Raw genomic sequence first — 24167 nt, 5'->3', positions numbered from 1 at the left:
TGGGCTGTGGCCTGGATGTTCCCCACCTCTGATTTTTAGGAAAAGGCCGTGATTCTGAGGCAGAACATCTGCTCTGCCTACAGAAGGCCCCAGATTCAATCCCCAGCAGCATTCCAGGTAGAGTCATAGCATGGGAGAGTTGGAAGGGACTCCTAGCACAGTGTTTCCCAACCTTGTGCCTCCAGCTGTTTTTGAACTACAATTCCCATCATCCCTGACCACTGGTCTTGCTAGCTAGGGATGATGGGAGTTGTAGGCCAAAAACATCTGGAGGCACAAGGTTGGGAAACACTGTCCTAGCAGTACTAGGCCAGGCCTGGGCAGAGTGAAAACCCTCCATCCACAGCAGGAACACACCTGAGAGGCTCCCCAATCAGAGAGATGGACAGAAGACTTCATTTCAACCTCTCTTCAGGGCATCACCACTCAACTCACAAAGAAGGAGGTGGCTGGTGCAAGAGAATATGGAAGGAGGGCAAAAGGACTATTGGGGAGGTGGGAAAACAACCGTGGTAGCCTGGCAGTGCCCCGCATGTCTCAATGCAAAAGGGAGCCCCTTAGGTGGCCGCACTTGTCATTCATGAAGCTGACAACACGGGGGGGGGGGAGGCTGCCCCTACCGACTGCGCTGGGTCCTTGTTTGCATTGGCAAGCACAGTTCCCAAGTTCTGCTGGGGCCAAACACAGGGGAAGCAAGGAAGCAAGCAAGCATGAACCCGTGGGACCTTCCGCATGACACAGTGTAGCCGGCGCTGGGCAGGAATCCCAGGGGCCCTCACTCACCTCGCATGGGAGACTTCATGGCGGCTTCCACCATCCCCACCAGCAGCTGCAGACTCTTGGGATCTTGAGCCAAGCCAGAGGCAAAGGCTGCCAGGGCATCGGCATGGCGCCCAAGGTACTGGAGGGCAACACCCTGTCGGAAGTAGGCCTGCAACAACACAAGGCAAAGGTCAGCAGGGAGCAGCCCAGGAGCCTCAGGGGAAGAGCAGCCTCCTAACGCTCCCAACTACACTCCCCAGCATTCCTTGGGGGAGGCCAGGGCAGCTTAAAGGGGCATGATGCTGCCTTAAGCAGACCATACAGACGGGGCCCTCACCTCATGGGAACGCCATCACGGAAGGCCATTCCATCATGTTTTGTGCTGATTTCCATGCTTAAACTTTGTACACTTACTTAACATCAGATACACACTTATTAAATGGGAAATGTGTGTCTCTCACAAGGGTTTCAGCACATTCATCCACAAAGCAGGCGTAATCTTTTACATGAAATAGTATTTCTATGAACAGAGTTTGCGGCATTTCCCAAGCTGCTTCTATAGCCTGGATGCAAGGCATGTGGCAGGATGCTCTTGCGCGTGCTCTCTCTCTCTCTCTCTCACACACACACACACACGCTTTTGTTGTTACCCAAGTGGAACAGATTTGCAATTAATACCCAAAGTGGCTGTCCATTAGGGCATTCAGGCTTGCTCAGGAGCCAGTCCACGGAGGCAGAGATTAAGAAAAATCAGAAATGACACGGGAAATTTATAGACATGAATTTTTAATCTCTTTTCCATTAGCAAGCGTTGATTGTAGAACCATTTTTAATGAATTGGATGGAAGCAGAATTCATTTCATTAACCTTTAGCATAAATGTGTTATTATTGAACCAAACAGGCCACTGTAGTACAAATCCAGCAGCAGAGCAATTAGATTAGGGCCAGAGGCTTTGACTCGTGAGGAGCCCACTGGGCGGAAGAGGCAGCAGAGAGAACAGAGAGATGGGGAGGGCAGAAAGGCAGCCGGACGGAGGGTGCCAAGGAGCTCACCCAGCCCAGGCTCCAGACCCCTTTGCTGGACCCAAACTGAGCTCACCACCCAAGAGAAGGGCTGAGGACCCTGGCAGAGACAGCTGCTCAAAGCGCTGCCACACGCAGCGTGGAAGACATCTTGGGGCAGGAAAGGGGCACTGCCCCCAGCACAGAGAAGGGAATCAGCTGACCCAGCTCAGCCACATGCTACCCAAACACCCCACCTGCCAATGTCAGCGCGGGTGGGCTGGGCCAAGATCCTCCCAGGCACACCCAAGACCCTAAAAGGCAGCAAATCCCCCAACTCCCCAGCCTTGAGGTGTCACAAAAGATCACCCATCAGGCGTGATTTGACCCCATCCTGTGCCCGATACTGGCAGGGGGGCAGGACGCAGAGTCACCCACAGTGGAAGCAAAGGGCACCAAGCAGGCAGCGCAGGCTGGGCTCAGGGAGAACAATGGCGGACACAGCCCAGCTTCCTGCCAGCAAGGCATGCCTTGTGAGGACGCAGGAGGAAGATCAGGCCGTCCAGGAATAGCAAGAAGGCTCTCCCCAACCCTCCAGGAACAGGCAGTGCGGCCGGGGTGACTCAGGCCTCTTTCCCTGGAGCAGAGCTGGTTCGGAAGGCCCCAGCCCCTGTCTTTGGCTCCAGCAGCAGGAAGGGGACGGGAGAAGAGAATCTCTGCAAGGTGCCTCGCCTTTTGGAAGCACACAAAGCCCAGGAGCCCTTGCCAAGGGGGCTGCCCTCTTGGGCCTCCTTGGCGCTTGGTGGTTCCTTCTCCTTGCCAGCCTCCGGGTCTGACTGGGAGGAAAGGCGTTTGGAGCAGCTACTGCTGGGCATCAGGCAGAGGGAGCCCAGAGGGAAGAGCGGCCCCTCAGCAGCCGCCCACAAGAAAGGGAGCCAAGCTGCAAAACGAAGGGGCGGGGGGAGGGAACACACGCCCCTGGGCACCCCCCTCTCACCATGGGGCCACAAGCGGCAGCAGGAGTCCCCACCAGAGGCCGCTCATCCTGGCAACCATCACTGCATCTTGAGGGAGCGCAGAGAATTTCGTCTCCACACCCCATCTGGCTCCCCAACTGCGGCAACCTTTCTTCACGGGGAGCTACACCAACCCCAGGACCCCCCCTGCTGCCCCTTCCAGAACCTTTTCCAGCTCCACAACATCCTTCCTGTGGTGAGGCGACCAGAACTGTATGTTGTATGTATTCTAAATAGATTTGCACAATGGCACTTTTATTTCCCATTCCTTTCTTACGGATCCCTGGCGGGCATTCGCCTTTGGCACAGCTGCCGCATGCGGGGTCAACGTCTTCACTGAGCTCTCCGCTGTGGCCTGCAAGGTCCTCTTCCTGGCCAGGCTCTGCCAGTTCTCATAGGGGGGCTGGTGGAAGGGACCTGCTTCCAGCCAGGCCATTTTGCCATCTAGCCTGCATTGTCTACTCCACCTGGCATCAACACAGAAGGGCTCATCGACTCCCACACGACTGGGAAACACCAAAGACAGGCGCAGAATCTGGGCTAGCAGCCCCCCCCCCGAGAGTGCCCAATTTGGGCTAGTGGAAAGCGCCCCTTCTCCACCACAGCTTCCAGGCCAGACCCACCAGCCAGGCTGGCAGTGGGAGCAGGAGGAAGCCCCTTTTGCCCCAAAGCCTCTCACAATGTCAGAGTTTCACGTAGGTAAGAGTTCCCAAAGTTTCACTGTTCTTGTACCTCCCCATCTCCCTCCTAAATGTGGATTACAAAATATTTGCAGACATTTTAGCAAGTAGATTTTAAAAAGTGTTAAATGAAGTGATTCACAAGGACCAAGCAGGCTTTCTCCCAGGCAGACATTTGTTTGCTAATACAAGGAACATTATCGATATTTTGGAACTCTTGCAAACAAATATCAATACAAAAGCAGTGTTGATATTTATAGATGCGGAGAAGGCCTTTGATAATATTTCATGGAAGTTTATGAAGAAAAACTTGGAAGGAATGGGAGTGGGGCGGGGGTTTGAGAATGGGATAGAGGCAATCTATTCGGAGCAAAAGGCAAAATTGATAGTGAACAATGTGGTGACGGAAGAGTTTAAAATTGAAAAAGGAACACGATAAGGTTGCCCTATTTCCCCTTTGTTATTTATTTCGGTCCTGGAAGTGCTCTTAAATATGATTAGAGGAGACCGGTTGGTGAAAGGTATTCAGGTCGGAGCAAAACAGTATAAACTCAAAGCATTCGCAGATGACCTAGTATTGACCTTACAGGAGCCAGAGCCAAGTACCAAAAGGGTATTGCAACTGATTTACGAGTTTGGTCGGGTGGCGGGATTCAAACTTAACAAGTAAAAAACCAAGGTTTTGGGAAAAAAATTGACCTCTTTAGAATCAGAAAGGTTTCAGAAAGAGACAGAGCTAAATGTGGTTAAAAAAGTAAAATACCTAGGGGTAAATATAACAGCGAAGAACATGAATTTATTTAAAGACAACTATGAAAAATGCTGGTCTGAAATTAAAAGGGATCTAGAAGTCTGGTCAAGACTGAAACTTTCCTTGTCAGGACGTATTGCTGCTATTAAGATGAATGTATTGCCAAAAATGCTGTTTTTCTTTCAAACTTTGCAGATTGTGGATAAAATGGAGTGTTTTGGGAGGTGGCAGAGAGATATCTCTAAATTTGTCTGGCAGGGCAAAAAGCCCAGAATTAAGTTTAAGATATTAACTGATGCTAAAGTAAGAGGGGGCTTTGCCCTGCCAGACTTAAAGTTGTACTATGAATCAGCAGCTTTCTGCTGGTTGAAGGACTAGCTGCTTCTTGAAAAAACAGATGTTTTAGATTTAGAAGGATTTAACAATGCTTTTGGATGGCATGCATACCTGTGGTATGACAAGGTTAAAATACATAAGGCTTTCAAGAACCATGTTGTCAGAAAAGCAGTGTTTAATGTCTGGACAAAATATAAAGACTTATTGGAAAATAAGACCCCAAGGTGGTTATCACCAATGGAAGCTAAGGCCCCGAAAAGACTCAATATGGAGGCCAAATGGCCGAAATATTGGGAAATAATAGAAAAAGATGGAGATAACTGGAGGTTGCAGAGTTTGGAGAAACTAAAGGATAAAGTGCGAGATTGGTTACATTATGCTCAGATTAAAGAAGTTTTTAAGTCGGACAAAAAGATAGGATTCCAGGTGGAAAAATCAAAGTTAGAAACAGAACTGTTAGAACCCAGTTCTAAGATACTTTCAAGAATGTATAACTTGCTGCTAAAATGGAACACACAAGATGAAACGGTCAAATCAGCTATGATAAAATGGGCACAGGACATAGGGTACAATATCATGTTTGCTGACTGGGAAAAGTTATGGACCACCGGTCTGAGATTCACGGCATGTAATGCCTTGAAAGAAAATATTATGAAAATGATATACAGGTGGTACATGACCCCAGACAAGCTTGCAAAAATATACCATTTGTCTGATAATAAATGTTGGAAATGTAAAGAAACTGAAGGAACGTTCTTTCACCTCTGGTGGACCTGCCCTAGAGTTAAGGCTTTCTGGGAAATGATATATAATGAGCTGAAAAAGGTATTTAAGTATACCTTCCCTAAGAAATCAGAGGCCTTTCTTCTGGGCATTGTCGGCCAGAGGGTGCAAAGGAAAGACCGAACTTTTTTTATGTATGCTACAACAGCAGCAAGGATACTCACTGCTAAATACTGGAAAACCCAAGATTTGCCCACACTGGAAGAATGGCAGATGCAACTGATGGACTATAAGGAACTGGCGGAAATGACTGGCAGAATCCGAGACTTGGGAGAAGAACTGGTGGAGGAGGACTGGAAGAAATTTAAGGACTATTTACAAAAACATTGCAAATTGTATGAATGTTAAGAAAGATGTAAGATTAGCAACAACATGGTACCAACAAATTAGTTAAAAGGAATATGAATCTAAATGCAATTAAAAGAAAAGACAAATTTTGGATAAATATTATGTTAAAACTAAGTCTTTAAAACTGTGATCTAAATTTTCTAAAATTTGAGATTTAATATTGGAAAATTATACTATAAGAATTGAAACAAGTTAATAAATTGCTGGTAAAATTTAAGAGTTTGGAATGCAGGAACAAGAGTTGTGAGGAAGTCCAATGAGGAGAATGAAATGTGGATATTGGAAAATTATATGTTACTCTGTATGTTTTTTACTGTTTAAACAAAATTTTAATAAATATTATTATAAAAAATAAACAAAGTTTCACTGTTCTTGTGACAGGAGAGCCTTTTGCAGGAGACACCAGGATCTAATCTGGGGCCTCCAGACATGGAGAGTCGCCAGCTGTGCTGCATGATGGGCAGTGCCTTGACACTGGAAATCGAAAGGGTTCTCTTGTGAGGAGCATCTGCTGCAGCTGCACAAGGGGCCTCCCGCTACCTGCCGGCTGCTCATTGATCCCAAGGGGGGAGCAAAAACCCCTCCTCCCCCTGTGAGCAGTGCCTTCCCTCCCTTTGGGAAGCAGGGGGGCTGTGGCCACAGCAGCTTAATTGGTGGCAAGAAGGTGACCAGATTACAGGGTTAATCCTGGCAGGAGCCAAGTATAGTTGGCTGCAAAGTGATTGTAGAGCAGAGGCTTAGAAGCTGCAGCTCCCTGCGGAATAAGCTCCACACAAGAAGGTAATGGAACGGATTCAGGGCCCAGCCTCTTCATTAGCATTCACCCTGTAATTTTGTCATGAAAACTGTGCTAGCAGAGTGTGGATCATTTGCATAACAAATTGCTGGCCAATTTGTAAGCAGGCAATGGAGAAGGCAATGCATTGCCAGTACCATACAAAGACAGTCTCAAACCAGCAAGGATTGCTGCAGAGCTTGGAGGGGGAAGAAAAGGCACAGCTCTGAGGAGCTGCTTCCACCATGCAGGGCCTGCACAGCGAGCACCGTGCAATCCAGCCCCTTGCACCGGCTTTGTTCAGCGCTCCTCTGCCGGCTGATGGACGCAAGCCCCACACCTGATACGGTCAAGGTGCATCGCCAGAGAAGAGGACCTGCAGCAGACACTGGGGCCACCCTCTGTGCTGAGCCTTCCTCCTCTGGGTGCAGCACTCCCTGCCATGAAGGGCCAGGCTGCCACTGCAGTGCTATAGTTGGCTCAGGCCTTCGCTCCCCGCTTTCCTGGGGCCAACTCCTCCTCCTTTCCCAGCTTCCAGGTGCTTTAGCTGGGTTGGCTGCTTTGCCTGTGTGTGCCCTGACCAGACACACCTGGAGGTCTCCTTGCTTCGACTTAGGAGCCCTTGCTATGCCTCTTGGGGAGGGTCCTGGAGAGGAAGGGGCACACTTGCCTCACATGTGCCAGAACATGCCCTGTTGTGGGCCTGAGGCTGGCAAATGCTAGGAAGAGGCTGCAGGAGGCCCTTCCCTCAAGGCTCAGTCCAGCCACCCATTTCCATGCAGAACAGAAATTGCATTCTGTTTGCAAAGAGCCTTGGGGTGGACCACCCTTGCCTGTCACTCTTGGTGGGTATCTCAGAATCTCAAATAAAATGTCAGTCCTGCTGGACTAAACACTGAACCATTGTGGTGTTTCCATCAGACAAAGAGGAGGAGAGGGCAGAGGAAAAACCAAAACATCTCTCTGAAGCACTTAATGGTCCAAAAAGCACACAGCCCCACCCCCTGCTTGGCGCACCCCCACATTCCCACCCATTTCTCACTTCCCTTTCCACAGGTGCTCTTCACAGCTCAGAGCCCTTGCGGTTTGACGTTTGCTCCAATTCAGCAGCGGATTCCACCAGAGGGGACGTGGCATGGCAAATGGAAGTGTGGGTAAGCCCCAAGTGAGAGATCCTGGTCAGGGACCAACAACCAAGCACCTCAAAGGCTGTCGCTTCCTGCTGCAAGCCTTCCAGAGGGTTTTCCTGCAAGGGACAGGCAGGAGGCCCACAGACCCGACCGCAGCTGCAGCCGTTTCGCTGTGGCAGAAATAAAAAATGGGCAGCCAAGTACATAATTCCTGCTCAACAGCGTCAGCAAGATGGCCCTCTCCAAAAGGCATGGTGAAAAGCCTTTGGGTGCTTATTATTCCATCTCGAGAGAGCCACTCTGTCTGCCTTTTTAAGAATAAGCCAGCAGCCGAATGCCTGAACTCCAAATCTTTGGAGTTTCCAGTGAAGGAAAAACAAAGGAGGCCTGCTTCAGAGAAGGAAGTCTGGCTTCAAAAGCCACAACATCTTTTACTCTAATTAACATCTTTCTTCCTGGTTGCCTCCTTGCAAGGAGTGATTAAAGATTTCTTCTTGTCCTAAGATCAGTTGCAGCCAGCAATATTTCATTCACATCCTGTGAGGATCAGTTCTGGACCCCTGTCCCCAGGTTGTCCCCTTCTTTGCCTTGATCCTCCAGGCACCCAAACACTGCTGCCCCAGAATGCAGGCACCTTTCCCAGGGCCACGTAGCTCAGGCCCAATTCTGGCATGTGGCACAGAGGCCATTTCACAAGCCCTCGCACTGAAGGGAGCAGCCAAAGCTTCTGCTCATGCCGCTTCTCTCTGCCCAACCATGGCCGCACAAAATCAAGTCTGACGACTCGAGGAGTCCAAAGGGAGGCAATGCCTGGCCCCAGAGACAAGGACCTGAGGCAGCCTGGGAGGCATCAGCCAGGAAGGTTAGCAAAGGGTTGTGGGGTGCCGACCCTCAAAGGCATCACAATCAGTCCTGCAGGGCAGGTCTTGGCCAATCACTCTGTCTCCGCCTTCCTCCTCCTGCGGCTGAGAGGCAATCCCCTCACTACAAACACCAAGGCCCCCTGCCTGCCTGCCTGCCTCCACCACAGGGGCTCCTTACGCCCAGACCCTGCACCACGCAGCAGCGTCTTCATGGACTCTCAAGCCTGCAGCACAAAGGGGAGGAAGGCCTTCACCATGTGCTGCTTTCACTCAGCTCTCCTCCTTTATCGCAAATCTCTGAAGCACCAAATAATGTGGTAGTTGCTATGGCAACTGCTTGTTTTTATTGAACTGTTCTAAAAAGGTCAAGAAACATCAGCTTGGCTGATCCTGCGCAGACCCCTCCTAGCAGAACATCTGCTTTGCTTTAGCTGCCTGCCCCAGAACAGCACACGAGTCTGCAAGAAGCCTCACCGCCCCTTGACCCGGTCCTGCAAGGGGCAACTTGCCTGGGGAGCTGCTCTGCCCACCCAAGGTCCCATGGCCTCAGCCCCTTCCGGTGCCCAAGCCTTGGCAGGGGGTCGGCTGGGGGCTCTTTCAGGAAACCCCCGGCTGACAGCCCTAGGGAGCGTAGACAAAATGGACAATACATCAACCAGCACAGTGACCAAAAACGGAAGCCCAACTCTTCAGGGCTGGGATAGCTCAGTTGGTAGAGCACGAGCCTCTCAATCTCAGGATCGTGGCTTCAAGGCCCACGCTGGGCAAAGGATTCCTGCATTGCAGGGGGTTGGACTAGATGACCCTCATGGGTGACCCTTTCAACTCTAAGTCTCAAACACAAGAGTCACTCTAATAGGATCAACTTTCTGTTCGCTGGTGAGACAGGACCAAGTCTTGGTCCTGCAGCAAAGGTGGGTGGTAGAACAAAAACAGCAACCCCCCCCCCAACGAGGATGCACCCCTTCACCTGAGCACTGTGGATCCCTGGCCCAGCCTTCCTCCTCGGCCTCCTGGGAGCTGCCATGTGCTGCTCCTGAGACTCATCAGAAGCCAAGTGGCAGGTGGGCCCTGGGTGCAATCCGAGGGCAACGGGACCCAGGCTGGCAAACAAATGTCTCAGGTCAGAGACACATTGGCAAGAGGCCAGAGCACACAGGGCCTCCAGATGCCACAGCTCAAACCGGCTGCTGTGGCTTCTTCACTTGCCCCCCCGTCCCAGTGCCTCCCGCAAAAGGGCTTCCATGCCACTCGGGGAACTTTTTGATCGAGTGGTTTCTAAATGAAGATACTCAAGGCTGCAGGTCCTGCCGCCTGACAGCAGCACATCTGCGGCTCCTGCACCCATCGCCCCAGGGCACCTTCTTGTGAATAATTTGCTGCGTGCTTACAGCATGAAGGTGCACATCCATTGAGAATGAAGTCACCGCGTTGAATGGGGCTTGCTCCCAGTTAAGTGGGCACAGGGTTGCAGCCCAGACTTCGGTTTAGGATGACATGGGGGGGAAGCATGGTCCTTTCACCTGCGTGGCAGGCAGGCATTCTACAGGTTAAGCCTTTCCTCATGTGGAAACGCCATTATAGGAAAAGCTTCACCTGTACACCTTCTGTCTGTCGTAAAATTACATGTGTGGATGTACACTCTTTTGAGGCCCTCCACTCCATCTGCAAAAGAAATCCACAAATCTGCACATGACAGAAAGCGCATGCAAATCGTAGGCTAATCTGTGAGTGGGCCAGAGGGCCCGACCCACATACAGTGCACATAAGAACACAGTAAGAGTCATTGGTCAGGCCAATGGCTCATCTAGTCCAGCATCCTGTCCATCGTGGGAAAGCAGGATTTGAGCCCAAGACCCCTCTCTCCTCTTGGGGGCTTCCAGCCACTCCAACAAAATGAAGCCGAACAAAACCAGCAGGATTTCAACTGAGAGCGGCAGGCCCAGTAAAAGCCTCTCCATCGACCGCCATCCCAGTGCAGACACACACACCCGTCAATACTCATTCTCCTGGCCCGCCAGGCATAAGTAATTACCTCCCAGTTCATCCTGTAAATTACAGAAGAATTCCTCATAGTTGAGCTGTCCCATGGGCATCTCTTTCGAGGGAAGGGGCACTTTCTCGGGGCAATGAATGCCCCTCTGCGGCACACCTCAATTAATTACCATATTAAAATACGCTCACATTTATATAGCAAAGAGCTTCTCAACTGATTAGCGGGGAACTGGAGAGGGTTTACTCAAATCCCCAGCCCCCAACTCCCCGCTGCCATTTGCTGCAGGTTTGAAGCCAAGAGCCTCTGATTTCTTTCTGGCAAATGGAAATAAGGACCAAGGAAAAGGAGGCAAAAGGTAGATTCCACAAAGGCTAGACCAGCTGCCTGCTCAGATATCACCCATTCCCCCTTCCAATCTCTCTGCGACTCAAGGGTCTCTTCTTGACAGGCATAAATGCGTCTTCTGATCCCAGACAAAACTATTTCCTGGATTCTCTCTTGGAAGAGAGGTCAGGCCATCCCTCTCCTCTGCTCTGTGTCTCCTGCAAGGGCAGGACAAGGAGCCAGGGGAGAAAGAAGAAAGGAAACCCTGGCCTAATCTGCCCTGGCTCTCCCAGGTGCACCAAAAGCATTCAGAAAAGGGACAAAGACTTAGCTCCTCACCCTACACAGGAGGAAGAGAGATCAGCAGGTGGCTGCTCTAAAAGCAAGGAGCAGGAATGGTTCATGTGAGACCATCCTTTGCGCTTGGAAGGGAAAGGGGAGGCCGGCTGCACTAGGAGCCAATTCTCCAAGGAGCTGAGGAAGAGGAGGCCAGAATACGTGGCCAGCCTGCCGGAAGGGAGCCTTCGCCCTCACCCAGCAGCAGGAGAGGCAGGGAAGAGGCAAGGAGGACACCAGAGCCAGCAGGCCTGGCAATGGGCTGGAGAGATGCTCAGCCAAGGCTCTCTTCTGTTTGGATCCCTAGACAGCAGAGGAATAGCCGAACTCCAGCCTTGGCTTAGAGACATAGCAAGAGGGGGTTGGGGGGCTGTGGGGTGGATTGTTCTTGGCCCCAAAACACATGGAGTTTGCACTGTCCTTCCCAGGGGGCTCTGAGATGGGAATAAAAGAGGGGGCTGGTGGGGAGGGGTTGCAGGAGGTTGCAACCAAGTATGTACTTCACAGATTTGCAACACACCAATTACCGTATTTTTTGCTCTATAAGACTCACTTTTTCCCTCCTAAAAAGTAAGGGGAAAGGTGTGTGCGTCTTATGGGGCAAAATGCAGGCTGCTCAGCTATTCCAGAAGCCAGAACAGCAAGAGATATTGCTGCTTTCACTGTGCAGCGATCCCTCTTGCTGTTCTGGCTTCTGAGATTCAGAATATTTTTTTTCTTGTTTTCCTCCTCCAAAAACTAGGTGCATCTTGTGGTCTGGTGCGTCTTATAGAGCGAAAAATATGGTACTCATCTGCTTGCTAATTCCCTTTCTACCCCACGCAGCAGATGAAGGACCAGCAGCAGCAGCCCACCCTCTCCTTTGGCATTGGGGAAGGGGGTGGCAATGCCTGGGGGTGGCAATCCACACTCTCCGGATCAGTCCCCCCTGCCTGCTGCCCTGGCCCCTGAAGAGAAGGTGCTCAAGAAATGGGATTCTGGCCCTGGAGGCCAACAATCACCTGCTGAAACCTGGAACCAAAGGAGATGGGGGATCCTCTGTGACAGGAATCTTGGTTGCTGCCAATGCAGAATGACAAGATCACCCATCTTGGTGAGATGGACTTAGTTGTGCGCTCATCTGCTCCTCCCAAATGAAGAAAACAGAGATAGAGGACAGCAAGAGGGCTGCAACTTCCACGCAGATGGACGTCCCTGGAACCTTCTGTGGTGTTTGACAAACACAAGACCTTTCTTCTCTGTATGAAACATTATGCTTGCCCACATGAAGAAGGCCTTGCATGTTTCAGAGCTCATCTCTCGTGCGTGAGGAGGACCATGATCCAAGTCTTCTGCTAGGAAAGAGGTGCCTATTTGCCAAATCTGGCTCCACCTTGGCTTTGACAGGAAATTGGCTTGACGCCTTTGGCTCTTGCAAATTAAAATGCTTGTTTTATACAGAGCTCTTCAAGAAAGAGTCTGTGCAGAAATCACATTGCCAATCCCTCACCGGAGAAGCTTTTTGTTTCTTCCCAACTGCAGCTCCAGTTGCTGCCTTGGATTGCTCTGCCATCGCCAGCTAAGCCAACCTGCCTGCCTTTATCTTGTTGGCTGTCTTTAGACTTCCATTGTACTTTATAAAACATGCATTTGCCAGGTGGTTTCTAAGTATCCCTAAATCTTGTGGGCCACAGCTGAGTGGTAGAACATCTGCCTTGCATACAGAAGGTCAAAGGTTCAATCCCTGGTATTGCCAGGTAATGCTGGGAGAGCAATGCTGCCGGAAATCAGGGAGAGCTGCTGCCAGTCAGTGCAGACAAATGCTGAATTGGATGTAAGGCAGCTCCCTGTGTTCCTAAATGCCAGGGCTCTGTGCAGAATTTCAGGAGTGGTCTGGGAGAAAGGAGGGGGTCCCTGAGCCCCAGGATCACACAGTAATGGCCCTCTGGTGATTCAGCCCTCACTAGCTTTAAAATCAGGGGCCCCTGCCAGCTAAAGGCTGGAGAGGGAAAACTGGCTGAGACACCTTTCACCTCTTCTTCCTGCCCTCTTGCAATGACCTGGATACGAGCAGGAGGGAAGGAGAGCTACCTTCCTCTTGGACCAGCCTTGTCCCAGCCCCCCCCCCCCGCCCCCTCAACAGAGGCAGCTGCTAACATGTGGTGTGTTCTGCTCCAGAGGCAGGAATTCAGGGAAAGCCCCTGCCGCCCTGAGATCTGGCAGCTCAGAGGGCTGCATGTAGAATCCACTGCTTGCCCCACTTAGATGGTGGCCTGGAGGAGCTGGGAGCAGGATCCTTTCAGCAAGCCAAAGCACCTCCCTGCGTCCCCAAAGGCTTCTTAGTTGAGACCCCCTGAAAAGCTCCCCAAATAATCTGCCTCCCCCCACCAGAAAGAGCCTTTGACATTCTGCTCCTGCAAGCGAGACATCTCACCATGGCTTAGTGCAGTGATGGGGGGCACATGTGGCCCTCACCCCTCTCTGTCTGGCCCCTGGGACCCTCCCAGGCCACACCCCCACTAGCCTTGCTTTGCCCCTGCTCCTTGAGTGTCCTTGACTAGCTGGGATGGGTCTTTGGACACAGATAAATCTTCCTGCTTGCCTGGGGGAGGAGGGAGCATGTGCAAATCCTGGACTCCTGCACAAAGGTCACCTTCACATGTATTGCTCTGCCCACCTGTGGCCCCTGGAAAGCTGCCCAGAAGGGAATGTGGCCCTCAGGCTGAAATCGCTTCCCCACACCTGATAAGACTAACAGCGAGGAATATTTTCTAAGCACTGGTTTAATCTTCACCAAGAAAGCATGTCTGGGGAACAGCATAAGCTTAAAATAGTACAAACCAGTTTCACAGCAACAAATCCTCTCCCCGGAGCTGCTAGGCGATGCTGTTCAAGAACCTCTGCTTAAATAATTTACTTAAGTGGAAGATATAAAATATTCACTGCTATCACTTGAAGAATCTGGACTTTAAAAGCAGTCACATCCCAATGGGCCCAGGTGTCCTGTGGGTAATGCCGAGGGGTCTAACCTTCCTGCTTTGCCTAATCTGAGGTTGCAGCCTTGAATCCCAAGTGCTCCAAACTGCACCCCACTTCTGTTTGATCCTGAGAAGAGTTGGTGGGAGAGAGGCATTGCGAGGACCAAGCCACAGAGCTCCCTCCATCCCAGAATCCTTTGGCAGTAGAAGTTAGCCTTGTCTAACTTCAAGGGTCATCCAGTGCAAGATTTGGCCCTTGCCCAAATTCTGCTGTGTGATCATGTGAGATGCAACAAGTCTCATCTGGCCCTTCCAGCCAGCAGCCTGATGCGGTGAGGAGGGAGGTGCTTTGCTCTTTGACAATGGTGATACTGCCATCCACCTTCAAGCGGAAATAAGTTTCCACCTGCTTCACCTGTCACAAGGATCTCTGCTCTGATTGGAAGAGTCAAGAGTTTCCCTTCCAACTCTACAATTCCATGATTCGACACTGAGGCCAAACTGTGGGAGAGGCCATCAAGAGAGACCTGACAGACACAAAACGGCCACCTTCCCATGAACGGCTCCTGTCTCAAACCCAACTGCTGGTTGGACAGCAGCGAAACTCCTCTGAAGCTGATTGGTCAAGGAAACAGACTGCAAACACCACCAAGCCAGCTGGAAGAGTCAGCTTTCTATGCAAAACACACACAGAACCCCTAAACTATTTGATACTGATTGAAAAACAAAGCCATGAAGAACATGCCCCCTTCCCCTGGATTCTCTCTGGAGGTGCTCTGAATGTCTTGTGTTTACCTGATTCAGCTACGGATTGTTAAATTTAGTCCAAGGAGGCTGTAAAAAGAATCTACACAGCAATTACGAGCCCTTCCATTAGGCTGGCAAGCAGGGGAATCTCCAGTTGATATAAATCTGAAGGAACGTGGCTCATCCTCCAGGGGAAATCACACCTCAACCTTCACACACAAGTATTTGCCTCTGAAACTTGCTCTGAAACCAGTGAGCACCTGTGACTTCATTCTCCCAAGGAGACCCCACCCACCCATGTCACAGCTGTGGGGGGCCATCTGCTTCCCTCTCCTACAGGACCCCCTTTGTCCTTTCATGGGGGTCCACTCAAAGGAACTCTTCCGTGAGGGAGAGATGCAAACCCCGAAACAAAGAGGGGAATGAGTAGAGCCTGCTCCACTCTTTCCTGGGACTCAGCTTACTTCTTGCAAGGAGCCCGTCTTGTCACAAAATCTCTGCAGACCCCTCAAGTTCCTGCTGGAACCATGCAGCAAATGTAATGCAGCTTCCTCTGAGTGAATAAATGAGGAGGAATAAGTGCAGCTGCCCCTCCAAGGAGGCTACTGGGGGATTGGGTCAGAAAGGCAGAGGGGAAAGGCAAGGGGGGCACCAAGGAGGCACAGGAGGAGGAAGAGGAGGAGAGAGGAATCAACAGGAGCCTCACTGAGGGGGCGGCGAGTGAGGGGGGGAGAAATGCAAGGACGGGCATAGGTGCCATCCACCAGGCAGGGGAGAAGGTGACATCCCCCCACCTCAGCCTGCGATCTGGAAACATGTCTGAGCAGACTATGGAACCATCTGCTCCTTGCTATGGGCCAAGGGTGGGCAGCAGCTACTGAAGCAGGGAGCCAGCAATGCTTTGGCTCATTAATGGGAAAATGCAATGTCAAACTTCCAAGGCGCATCAAAGCTGCCCATCTCCCCTGGCAGGCGTACAGATTTGGGGTCCAGCAATTGGCCATCCTTGCCCCAGTCTTGCTTTGCCTGTACACACAAGCATTTTGTTGATAGCATTTTGTTGATAGCAAGGGAAGCTCTAGAGGAGATGAGAGGGCTGGATGAGAGGGTTGGTTTTATTTCATATGTTAACAGATCTACTCATACCATAATTCCTGCATCCACTCATGGAGACTTCTGTACCCTCTTACATTTCTCTGATGAAAAGAGGGGTGTCCTAAGGAAAAGGATATTCTGGGATCAAATCAGAAACCAGAACGGTTTCTGTAAAACCGTGACTGTCCCTGGAAAATAGGGGCACTTGGGAGGGTCTGTTCACAGCGATTGATATGACAGATGTGCTATGATTCTGTTTTATATTGGTGTTTCTTATTTGTATGTTCAAAAAACCATTCAACAAAAATATTTACAAAAAAGAACAAGGGGCCTTCTTTCCAAAACAGACAGGATCCATGTCCATAATGTTATCCATTGTTAACCTTGAAATGCACAACACATAGCTTTTAAGCATTCAACAAGATGTCCATTAGGGCTGGGCGATACCAGCTTTTCAACATCGCAATGTTGTCGTGATATAGTGATGCGCTGCGATTCTGAAAAGCAGAGGGGGAGAAGCAGCCCCTTGAGGCTCCGGGGTGAAACCACCTCAGCTCCCTCCCTTGGTGGGAGTGGCAGCAGTTTCACCCCAGAGCCTCACAAGGCCGATGCAGCTTGTTCCTCCCTGTGGGCACTGGCAGCAGAGGGACTCAGGAGCAGGCAGGCGCCCCCCGTGATATACCGCTGGGGGAAGGCGCCAATGTGCTCTGGCCCTGAGAGTGATCCTGGGTGATGGATCATCGCCCAGGCCTAGTGTCCATCAGACTACATTTCTGTTTCTAAGAACATCAGAAGAGTCTGGCTACAGCTGGATCCGGCCAAAGGGGCCTCTAGTCCAGCATCCTGTGCAAACAGTGGCCAAGCAGATGCCCACAAGCAGAACCTGAGCACTACAGCAGCAGCCACCGCCATCTCCCCCCACTTGGAGGCCCACTGCCTCCAAGTAAAACGCTACAAAGCTGCCGACGTTGGGCCAGAAAGTGAAAGAGACCACCTGTTAAGAACTGGACACTGTTAAAAGATCGAAGGAGAATCCATCTAACAACCTGTGGGTAGTTTGAAAGTGAAACCAAAAGAACCACCTCTTGAAGTCATGGTTGCAAAAGATAAAGAAAAGAATATTGATGCCCCCCCCGCATTGAAAGCGAAAGCAGAACTTAAGGCTGGAGAGAAGAATTGGGATGGACTCATAGTCGCTGCCCCTTCATGGATCACTGCCTTGCCGTGGCGAAGGGGCTTGAATATCTCAGAGAAGCTATGAGCTATGCCGTGCAGGGCCACCCAAGATGGACAGGTCATAGTGGAGAGTTTTGACCAAACGTGATCCACCTGGAGCAGGAACCGGCAAGCCACTCCAGTATCCCTGCCAAGAAAACTCCATGAACAAAGACAACAGGCATATCAAAGTTATGACACTGGAAGATGAGCCCCTCAGGTCGGAAGGTGTCCAACATGCTACTGAGGAAGAGCGGAGTACAAGTACAAGTAGATTCAGATGAGCGGAGTACAGTGGTGCCCCGCAAGACGAAGGCCTCGCAAGACGAAAAACCCGCTAGACGAAAGGGTTTTCCGTTTTGGAGGCGCTTCGCAAAACGAATTTCCCTATGGGCTTGCTTCACAAGAAGAAAGCCCATAGGGAAATCTCCGGGGACCTCTTATAAATGCTAGCGGTGGGGAGCAAAGCCTTCCCCCCCCCTCCGGCCTTCAGAAGAGGTCCAGGAAGGCCGGCGGGGGCCGAAAGGCTTTGCTCCCCACCGCCAGCATTTTAAAAGCAGTCCGGGATAGCAGGGAAGCGCTTCCCGCTGTCCAGGACGGCTTTTGAAGGCAGGCGGGGGGAGCAAAGACTTTTGCCCCCCGCCCGCCTTCAGAAAAGGTCCTGGACCTCTTCTGAAGGCTGGCGGGGGGCAAAAGTCTTTGTCCCCCCTGCCTGCCTTCCCGGGGGCTTTTAAATCGCCCTGGGACAGCGGAGAATTCCTCCGCTGTCCCGGGGCGATTTTAAAATGCTGGCGGGCGGCAGCGAAGGCTTCGCTGCCGCCCGCCAGCATTTTAAGATCGCCCCGGGACAGCGGAGAAGTCTCCGCTGTCCCGGGAAGGCAGGCGGGGGGGGGAGCAAAGACTTTCGCCCCCCGCCGGCCTTCAGAAGAGTTCGGGGGACAGACTGTCCCCGGACCTGGTCTGAAGGCGGTTTCCATAGGAACGCATTGATTGATTTTCAATGCATTCCTATGGGAAACCGTGCTTCGCAAGACGAAAAACTCGCAAGACGAAAAGACTTGCGGAATGAATTAATTTCGTCTTGTGAGGCACCACTGTACAAGTACAAGTAGATGATGAAGTGGCTGGGCCAAAGCCGAAAGGTCGCTCAGTTGCGGATATGCCTGGAAGCGAAAGGAAAGTCCAATGCTGTAAAGAAAAATATTGCATAGGAAGAAATATCAACAACCTCAGATATGCAGATGACACAACCTTGATGGCAGAAAGTGAGGAGGAATGAAAGAACCTTTTAATGAGGGTGAAAGAGGAGAGCGCAAAATATGGTCTGAAGCTCAACATCAAAAAAACTAAGATCATGGCCACTGGACCCATCACCTCCTGGCAAATAGAAGGGGAAGAAATGGAGGCAGTGAGAGATTTTACTTTCTTGGGCTCCATGATCACTGCAGATGGAGACAGCAGTCACAAAATTAAAAGACACCCGCTTCTTGGGAGAAAAGCAATGACAAACCTAGACAGCATCTTAAAAAGCAGAGACATCACCTTGCCAACAAAGGTCCGTATAGTTAAAGCCATGGTTTTCCCAGTAGTGATGTATGGAAGTGAGAGCTGGACCATAAAGAAGGCTGTTCGCTGAAGAATTGATGCTTTTGAATTATGGTGCTGGAGGAGATTCTTGAGAGTCCCATGGACTGCAAGAAGATCAAACCTATCCATTCTTGAGGAAATCAGCCCTGAATGCTCACTGGAAGGACAGATCCTGAAGCTGAGACTCCAATACTTTGGCCACCTCATGAGAAGAGAAGACTCCCTGGAAAAGACCCTGATGTTGGGAAAGATGGAGGGCACAAGGAGAAGGGGACGTCAGAGGACGAGATGGTTGGACAGTGTTCTCGAAGCTACCAACATGAGTTTGACCAAACTGCGAGAGGCAGTGGAAGACAGGAGTGCCTGGCGTGCTCTGGTCCATGGGGTCACAAACAGTCGGACACGACTAAACGACTAAACAACAACAACATAGTTGCTGAGAGACCCTGAGAGACCTGTCCTCCACAAATTTATCTCATCTTCTTTTACAGCATACAAGGGCTGGCGCCCATCAATATTTATGTGGGGATCAATAATTGCACCACTCCAGCTTCCCCCATGAGAACCAGAAAAAGAAGATGTGTGGAGCCCATCCATGACATCCTCCCTGCAAAAATGCCAAGCAGGCTGGTGTTGTGAGCTTGACAGATACTTCACCCTGAAGAAAGTAAGCATGGAAGACAAGTTGAGGCCCCTCTGCAGCACCTCTGCCCCTCATGAAGCAGCCACACGGAGCCAAGCCACTAAGAGACAGCATGCACACACTCAGCTAAGACCATGTTTCATGGTTTTATTCTTTTTGTAAATCACCTTTGTGTCAATTTACTCCAATAAATACTACAGTCCACTCCACCCCACCCCACGCAGCCTATCTACCAAAATCACCACCCACAATGGCTAACTATGGGGAGTAGAAACATGGCAGTGCTGCTCAGGGGTTCTTCTGGAGGCAGGGTGCTGACTAGTGGGCCCGGCGGGTGCCAGCCAGTGGCCACCATGGTAGATCACATTCTGTTCAATCTTTCCAGTCCTTCCACCCTTTTGTGATCCCAATTCTCCCAGAGATGCTGCCCAGTCCAAAGAGAGGCCTAACGTCCCACCAGAGTGAGCAAGGACAGCTGGTGTTGTGGCCCGCTGCTTCCCAAGTACTCCAGGTCCAATGCCAGTGCCCTTTGGGGAGCCAGCTCCTTGGCTAATGGAAATGGCCACATCCAAAGCAAAGGTGTCAGTGGCAAAGGTTGTACACTTGACCGCAGGAGCACCTCCACACAGCAGAGTGTTTTGCATTACTGATCTGTCTCCTGTTGCCAGGACCCTGACCCAGAGTCCCATCTAGCCTCATGGAAGATGCAGCAAAGGCCTTCCCTGATCCTGCAGCAAGCCGGGGAGTCGGACTGCCCCCAGCCCCAGCAAAGGAATGTGCGACTTGTGGGACCCCAGGCTGCTGAACGGACACCAGTGTTTTAGGGAAGCACCAGAGTGCCGTCCAACTGGCTCCACTGCAGCCCATAGTGGCCCCAGCAGCAGCAGTTGCTAAGAGCAGCTCTTGCCCCCAGTAGAAAGCCTCCTTGCAACTGGCGCATGGCCCTCCACGTTCCGGCTTCATTATTCATGACTCTGGAAGAGCTGAACCTCTCCAAAGCCCTGCAGGGGGCAGGAATCACTTCCAACCCGCCAAGCGCAATTTATGCTGCTGTTTGCTCATGCTGCTGCCGCCACCGCTGCCTTCCTCCTCCAGCCTCATATGCCTCCAGTGCATTTACTACCAAGCAAGGAAATAAAATTGCAATTTCGAAAAAGTCACGTACACAGAGGAGCGGAAGCGTAAAAGGCAAAGGCCTCCTCACAGCCCCACACCCTCCCCTCAAAATGCTTGGGGCAGGCTCCGGCTCCGGCTCCGGAGCAAGCCACTGCAACTCCAGGAGGGCAGGAGACTCCTCTGCACAAGGCAGCGACACCCAGAAGGCTCGCAAGCACCTTTCCTGGCACATGAAGAGGGGGCCCCTTTCCTTCCTCACACACAGGGGAAAGCATCCTCACAATGGAGACCCCTCCAAAACAGAGAATGCAGACCCCGGGGAGGAGAGGCAGCCTCAGATGAAGCGCCTTCTTGGAGGCTGCAACCAGGAGGGGGCTCTGAACCTGGGAAATAGAGGTTGGCTGCAGTCTGGACCCCCTTGGGTAGAAGAAGGGGCTACAGAGGAGCAGGCGGCCTAACTCCACAAGGCTCAGACAGGGCCCTCCAAAGACTGGAGCAGACCAGAAACCCCTACACACCTCCCCAAAGGGTGGCCAACACAAAGGAGGCTGTTCGGGCATGAAGCCTCTTCCTGCAGCTAGGGGGCCCCTCTGACTGCCAGGTCCACATTCCTTCCCCTCCTGCAGTAACAGCAGCTGGCTGAGTGCTGGCTGTAGAAGCCTGCCTGCCGCCCCCCAAGGCCCAGCATCAGCTCTGCCTCTCGAAGGGGTGCCCAGGCAATGCCCAGGGGTGCCCAGGCTGGGGGCACAAGACTCAGGGGTTCTCCACACTTTCTTTCCCTTCTCCCTCTCTTTCTGAAGGTTTCCCTGCAAAAACCTGCTCTTTGAAGCTGAAGTGCAACAAACAGCTATTTGGGTTTTCTGCAGAATTGCAGTTTTCCCCACTCGGACACTGAGCAGTGCAGAGCATGAAAGCACATGTGGATAAGCCCTCAAATGCACACATCACTTTTAAAGGACAGCTCTCACCTGTCAGCCCACAATGGTTCTAAGTGAGAACTCTGTAACTTCTGGCAAAACTGTGGAAAGCTGGGGGCGGTGTCTCTTTTTCCCCACAATGGACTGGACGGTGGCAGACTGGACCCCTTGTCCAGACCCCTTCCCTTCCGCAAGGAAGCTGCCTTCCAGCTCCAAGTGAGGCTCCTGTCCCCATCCACAACACGGCAGGGCAGCCTCTGAAAGGGGGGGTAGGCAGCTATTGGGCAGGCAGGCAAAGGGCTCTTCAACAGCCTCTGCCCTTTGAGGCTATTCCTGCTGCCAAGGCTCCCCCCCCCCCTCCAGGCTGGGCTCCTGCCCTTCAGCCACAAAGGCTGCCTGCGCATTGCACTCTGGACCTCCTTCCGACCACACCTGATGGGCACTCGAAGGTCCCAACCTGATCTTCACGGTCTCTGACTCAAGAGCAAAGCCAGTGGCCCCAAAGCCAAGGCCATGGGAGGGTGGAGCACTTCACTTATTGTTGAGGGTGTGGCTTGGGAGACCTTCCTGCTGCTCACACAAATCCGAGGCCTCTCCTCCTCCTTCTCCAGCAGCTCTTCTCAGGATGTGCACGAGTTCCAAGGAAACCAAACCTCCCAGGCTTTGTGGGCGCTTGGGAGGGGAAATGCCTCAAAATCCTGTAACTGGGCCACTGGATCGCCTTCCCCATAATTACTGGAGGCTGCCCATTAACTAGGAGGAGGAGGAGGAGAGCACGCCTGGCTCTGAGCAAAGCTACATCAGCCACACCAGCTCCATGTGGGTGCCCAAGAAATGCTGGGAGCAGCACATCTGGGAGGTGCATCCCTAGGAAGCCACCCTGCAATTGATGGGGAAGAAAGTGCTGAGCAGGTGGAATCCGAGAGCCACTGAGGCAGAGTGAGCAAGCAGCCAGCAAGAAGGCAGGCTTGGCTGACGATGCAACGCTAGTCCCCCATGAGCCCCCAACCTCATCTTGCCCATCTGAAAACTTGAGAGGATGAAGAGTTTCCACTGAAGGACCACAGCTGCCTCACGGTGGAAGGAGCTCCCTCGGCCCCCGTTCTTGCCTGCTGAGCCACTTTGACTCCTCCTCTGCCCAAGTGCAAAAGCAACGCTTCCCCAGGGACCATCTCTCTCCTGGGTGAGAACTTCCAAAGCATGTCTGGAAACAGGAAGGCTTGTTGAGCCGCTTTGTTGAGTGAGATCCTGCCTTGTGAACTGGGCCAGCTCCTCAGAGGCTCCAGCAACTGTTTCCACCAGGAAAAGGAGCCCCCTTTCTTTGCTGTGCCTGGTCTGGAGGCCTCAGGGCTGTTGCCGCTCTCAAAGTCCTCATGGGTTTTGCCCAGTTGCAACTGGGTGTTGAAGCCACCCGCTGCTCTCTGATTTCTTGTGGCAGAGGGGGGAGCACCAGCCAGGAACAGGCTTTGTAAACAGCTTGCCCAAGACTTTGGCACACACGTTCCTTGTTAATTGTGCGAAAAGTGGGGTGTGAGGAAAGAAAAGCAGAGGAGCATGGTTCAGAATGAAGCATCCCGAAATCAGCCACACTTCATTTCCTTGTCTTCTCTGATCTCTCCCAAAACTGGTCGCAGAAACAAAAGAAAAGAGGTGTGAGGAACTGAGAAGCATTCTTGGCTTGTCAGGCACTTTGAGGGAACCCTCATGCCCCCTTCACATGAAGTCAAGCCCCATGTTAGAGGAGTGGAGTGGAGCATCGAAGGAGCCCATCACCCAACAGCTGGGAGGAGCACCCCTTCTTCAAGGAGCAGGGAGGAAGCGTTTTCCATTCAATGGCAACCGCTCCTCCTTTCTGCCCCTGACATTGGAGAGGAGAAGAGATGGCAAGGCTGGAAAAGGGCCTTGTGAGCCCCACACCCTTCCCTTTTCTGCCACCCATGTTGGGAGGTTGGCAAAGCGCCTGGCACTGCGCTTCCTAAGCTTGGCAACCCCACGCAAGGGTTGCGGAAAAGCAAGTGGTGCAGCCCACCTGTCAATCACGTGGTGACATAGCGCCATCATGCAACAGACATCTTGGTTGCCCTGCCCAACCATCAAAGCTGGTTCCCAGGGTCAAAAGGGCTGCCCACCTCTGCCGTGGAGACTCAGCTCCTCAAGCCCTGGAGCATTCCTGTTGGATTTGGGCCAGACGAAGGCAGAAGGGGAAAGTGGCCCTGGCACTCCTCCTTCCTCGCTGCCTCCACCACCGGGCAGCTCCTTCCCACACAGAAGCCAAGCACCTCTGCCATCCCCATATCACCATCTCCCCACGGAAATGAGACGGGCATCGTGGAGCTTCACAATACGAATCAAAATCCACTTGGTAAGCAGTGGCTGCTTTTCCTGCTCTCACACAGCTCTGTGAGCCCAGAGGATGCGAAGACAGAAACCCAGCACAGCCTTCAAAGGAAAACCCTGAGCAGGGACTCCACTGGCTTCTGCTGGGCAGCACATAAAACTCACACCCACACCCACACCCACACACACACACACCCATAAACACACATCTCCCTGGCTGGAAGGGCAAGGACACTGCTGCTGCTAAGAGATCTCATCTTCACAGAGAGTTTGGGGTCATGGCAGAACTTGCTTTTCCAATGATTTCAGAGCTCTGCTGAAAGATCAGAGCAGGGTGGTACAAAGCAGTAAAAAAGCAGCAGACCTCTAGATCACACCCTGAAGCCCCAAGATGGACTCTTCTTGGCTTTAGGTGTGGACTGGGGAGGTTGTGACACCCCCCAATGTGGG

At 51.9% G+C, this 24167-nt stretch overlaps 1 protein-coding gene across 3 annotated transcripts in view; it reads right to left on the bottom strand.

The window, feature by feature from the left end:
* Positions 1 to 24167, bottom strand: part of TTC28 (tetratricopeptide repeat domain 28) — a 132294-nt gene that overhangs the window by 33708 nt on the left and 74419 nt on the right. For all 3 annotated transcript variants that reach the window (XM_081892871.1, XM_081892872.1, XM_081892873.1), the window contains one exon: positions 784 to 931. In XM_081892871.1, coding sequence (XP_081748997.1) covers positions 784 to 931 — 148 coding nt within the window. The remainder of the gene's footprint in view (positions 1 to 783; positions 932 to 24167) is intronic.

The sequence above is a fragment of the Podarcis melisellensis genome (genome assembly GCF_964234715.1).
Source record: "Podarcis melisellensis genome assembly, chromosome: 16".
In the NCBI taxonomy this organism is placed as follows: Eukaryota; Metazoa; Chordata; class Lepidosauria; order Squamata; family Lacertidae; genus Podarcis; species Podarcis melisellensis.
The sequence above is the reverse complement of the archived record's forward strand: the minus strand, read 5'-3'. Positions and strand labels throughout refer to the sequence as shown.